We start from the raw sequence: 4,379 nt of genomic DNA, 5'->3' as shown, positions 1-4,379 counted from the left end.
CTGAATAGACTCTGACTTTCAGATGGACTGATTGTTAAAAATCATTTCATGTTGAAGTAATTTTATTGATTGAAAAACCTAAGTAGAGCCCTGCAACTCAGTAATAGAAAAAAAAAAAAAAAAGCAGAGATACATTAATTACTTTGGATAAGATTGCTTTTCACCCAGAAAGCCTAAGATCTGTGACTGCTTTAAAATAGTCACTAGATTCTGGATGGAGCAAAGTAAGAATGGGCTAAATTAATGACCAATCTGTAGATTACAAGAATGTTTCATAGGCTATACTAAATTATATCTTAAACAGGATGGCAAAATTATTTTTACTGAATCAATATATGTCAACTTGTTTAATCTTCAGTTTCCCTCAGTTCACACCTTTAATATTAATTCTTTCTTCATGCCTTTTTTCAGGATCTGCCAAACTTAATGATCAGGGAAAGAAAAGTACACCAAGTAAAGGTGTGTGGTGAGCCAGACTTCATCTGTACACAGACCACATGGTCGATGAACTTGACACCCTACTTCCTGTATGGGGAGGAGTCACATAGGAACCCAGGTACTGTGTATTTGTGCTGCCAGGCACTCAAAGACACTGAACTCTCAGCTTGAGGCAGAATTAAACACATTTGAGCAGGGGAATCCACGCCTCATGCCGCTCTCCAGCCTGCTCTGTGTGTTCCTGGCCTTTACCTTCTCTGGTAGGGATGCTTCCAAACATGAGTGCGAGTGTTCAGGGTGAAAGGCCTGCACACAGGCACTTGGAGCTTCACAGGGACTAGGGGAGGAAAGAAGGACTGGGGAAAGGCAAGCATCTTAGGATTTCAGTTTGGTTTGTAAATATTTGGGTCCAAAATTTGTCTAATTTCTACAGTATTTTGTTTACTATTTCAGCTCTGTTTTCTTATTTTTTTCCACAGGATCTGGTGTGGCCCAGAATGTTACTCAAGACCAGCCAGTCATAATCAGTCAACTGGGAAAGGTAGCCACCCTTAACTGTCGGTATGAAATAAGTAGGAATGTGCATGACTACTGGATTTTTTGGTACAAGCAGCTTCCCAGTGGAGAGATGACTTACCTCATTCGTCAGTATTCAGAAGACAGGAAAGAAAGGGACGGCCGCTACTCTGTAAACTTTCAGAAAGAATGTAAATCCATCAACCTCACTATTTCATTCTTAAAACTGGAACATTCTGCAAAGTATTTCTGTGCTCTCTGGGAACACACAGTGTTTGAAGTAATAGGAAAAGCTGAACAAAACCCCCAGAGGTTAATAAGAGAGAGTCCCTCTGCTGCAGGATCCCAGCTGAAATGCACACCTGCAGACCTCAGACAAGAAATGATAGTCCTGTGGTTTCTTAATCTGTGATCTGGAACACAGGAATTAATTCTAAATGAAAGCTTCTTCTATGTCATTTGGATTCAGGTGTTCAGAATAACTTCCTACTAATACATTCTCCTCTTGAATTTTTGAATTTACATCAATCATACAGAACATGTGTAACCTTGTCTAAAGTTATAAACTAGCTCCATAATAATGTAAAGCGACAGTTTCACTAAAATACACTCATATCACACACCAGGGTCTAGTTATCTGGAATCGTGATGGAAATAATTTCCTGAATCCTTTCTTCTTAGACTTATGTCACTTAAGGTGCAATTAGACAAGCAGAGCCACCAGTGGTATGGAATAAGAAATTAGTTATAAAGATTAGAACTCAGGCAATTACTAGATTTGGTGGAAGAGTGTATACAAAGCTGTTATCTTCATATCTGGTGTTGAGAATAAATTCATTGTTAATCAGCTAGAGTAATAGTTGTAGAACAAAGCTGGAAATAGACTGAAGTGTGGACAAATGGTGACTCATAAGGACATATTAGAACCATGAGGATAATGGAACCCACAAGACACACTAAAACTTGTCTACGTCTCACCTTCTTCAGTCTCACAGTAGTGGGTGACCTTGGGAGAAGTGTCATTTGACATCATGCTTAAAATTGGCTTAAAACTCAACATTCAGAAAAATAAGATCATGGCCTCTGGTCCCATCACTTCATGGCAAATAGATGGGGAAACAATGAAAACAGTGATAGACTTTGTTTTTTGGGCTCCAAAATCATTGCAGATGGTGACTATAGTCATGAAATTAAAAGACACTTGCTCCTTGGAAGAAAAGTTATGACCAACTTAGATAGCATATTAAAAAGCAGAGACATTACTTTGCCAACAAAGGTCCATCTAGTCAAAGCTATGGTTTTTCCAGTAGTCATGTATGGAGGTGAGAGTTGCACATAAAGTAAGCTGAGTGCCGAAGAATTGATGCTTTTGAACTACGGTGTTATAGAAGACTCTTGAGAATCCCTTGGCCTGCAAGATCAAACCAGTCCATCCTAAAGGAAATCAGACCTGAATATTCATTGGAAGGACTGATGCTGAAGCTGAAACTCCAATATTTTGGCCACCTGATGTGAAGAACTGACTCATTGAAAAGACCCTGATGCTGGGAAAGATTGAAGGTGGGAGGAGAAGGGGATGACAGAGGGTGAGATGGTATCACTAAGTCAATGGACATTAATTTGAGTAAACTCTGGGAATTGGTGATTGACAGGGAAGCCTGGTGTGCTGTAGTCCATAGGGTCGAAAAGAGTCGGACATGACTGAGAAACTGCACTGAACTGAACTGAACTTAAATACATACTTGCCCGAAGACAAAGAGAAGATGAGGAGGAGATTTGACGGGAAGTGGAGGTGTTGTGAGTCAACAATAAGATGAAATATCAGATCAGCAGCAACATGTGTGAGTAGCCATAATCCCTGGAGCCCTGCACCAACCCCCAAAACATAAAGATTGTGGCTGCTTCATCACAACAACCTTCCAATGCCACACAAATTTCTTTTGTGGCCAACCCTAAGCCAGAACAATATAGGAAGCATATTCTGGGAAAGATATTTCCAGTCAGTTAAGGTAGCTCAAAACTGCTACAATATTCTCTATGTTAATTTGCCATCCATCTGTACTCTTTTAACAGCTTTTGAATAAAGAAGAACTCAAAACTATGTTTCTTGGTAATGTTGTTGTTGCTGTTCAGAAACTAGGTCGTGTCTGACTTTTTGTGACCCCATGGACTGCAGCACAAGGCCTCCTCTATCTTACACTGTCTCCTGGAGTTTGCTCAAATTCATGTCCATTGATTTGGTGATACCATCCAACTGTCTTATCCTCTGCTGCCCTCTTCTCCTTTTGCCTTCAATCTTTCCCAGCTTCAGAGTCTTTTCAAATGATATAGCTCTTCTCATCAAGTGGCCAAAGTGTTGGAGTTTCAGCCTCAGCAGTCCTTTCAGTGGATATTCAGGGTTGATTTCTTTTAGGATTGGCTGGGTTGATCTCCTTGCAGTCCAAGGGACTCTCAAGAATCTTCTCCAAAACCACAATTCTTGCTAATATGATGCAGTTGTTTCTCATTCAACCCAAAACAGTCTAAACATATCCTTCAAAGATTATAGCAAGTTCATTTATCCATTCGTGGGTGATGTTACTTTCTCTTCTAGCTTAGCCACACTTTTCCACAGAATCCTGTATCTTCACTACTGAGATATAAAAATATATAAGATTGACTTATATTAGCATATCTTGTTACCACACAGCAAATGGGAGAGGGGAGTTAAAATTGGTTAATATAATACATAAATATATTTATATAAAAATGAAAAACAAATTTTCATAAGTGCTATTCTTCTTATTCCTGCAAATGACCACATGGTTATAGCAGGTATTTATAACCACCTCATCCATTACCCATCCTATAACCTCTCTGCTCATAGCAAGCACTTCCATTCACTGCTATACTTCACTTCCTATAAAGCAATCTTCTTATTCAAGAGCAATGCTATGAGGAAAGTCATAAATTTGAATAAGAAATTCTGCAGGTCCACCACTCTGGATTTGGCAGCTGTTTGCAAACCATTGAATTCTGGGAAACATCATTAAAACGATATCTAACTTCATATTAGAAGCAATAGAAGCCACCGAAGTATATTTTTTAAAGCGTTTAAAGAAAACAAGCAAAATATTCAAGCTAGTATCTTATGAACATAAAAGTATATTTTTTAATTGTGTGTTTGTTATAAATCACTACTAAGAGTTTTGAAAGTCAATGCACAGACTGATAAACTGTATTTGCAATGCATATTTCTGAAATAGGACTCAAATGCAGACTATGTTAGAAGTTCCTTTAAATCATTAAGAAAACAGATAATAAAGAATGACAAAATCTTGGAGATCCAACTCAGAAATAAGATATTTGATAGCTAATACATATATAAAGACCTTAATATTATTATTAATTAGGGAAATGAAAATAATACCTTATCTCGGTGTTCC

The 4,379-nt window shown here is 38.2% G+C and overlaps 1 gene segment (V, D, J or C); it reads left to right on the top strand.

The window, feature by feature from the left end:
* Positions 1-649: 649 nt before the first annotated feature.
* On the top strand, positions 650-1,632 carry LOC129620448 (T cell receptor delta variable 1-like). The segment is given in 2 exon segments: positions 650-698; positions 918-1,632. Coding segments are annotated over 2 exon segments (498 nt in total).
* The last annotated feature ends 2,747 nt before the right edge of the window (positions 1,633-4,379 follow it).

Source organism: Bubalus kerabau, chromosome 10, assembly GCF_029407905.1.
Source record: "Bubalus kerabau isolate K-KA32 ecotype Philippines breed swamp buffalo chromosome 10, PCC_UOA_SB_1v2, whole genome shotgun sequence".
Classification (NCBI taxonomy): Eukaryota; Metazoa; Chordata; class Mammalia; order Artiodactyla; family Bovidae; genus Bubalus; species Bubalus kerabau.
Note: the sequence above shows the minus strand (reverse complement) of the source record. Positions and strands in the feature narration are given on the sequence as shown.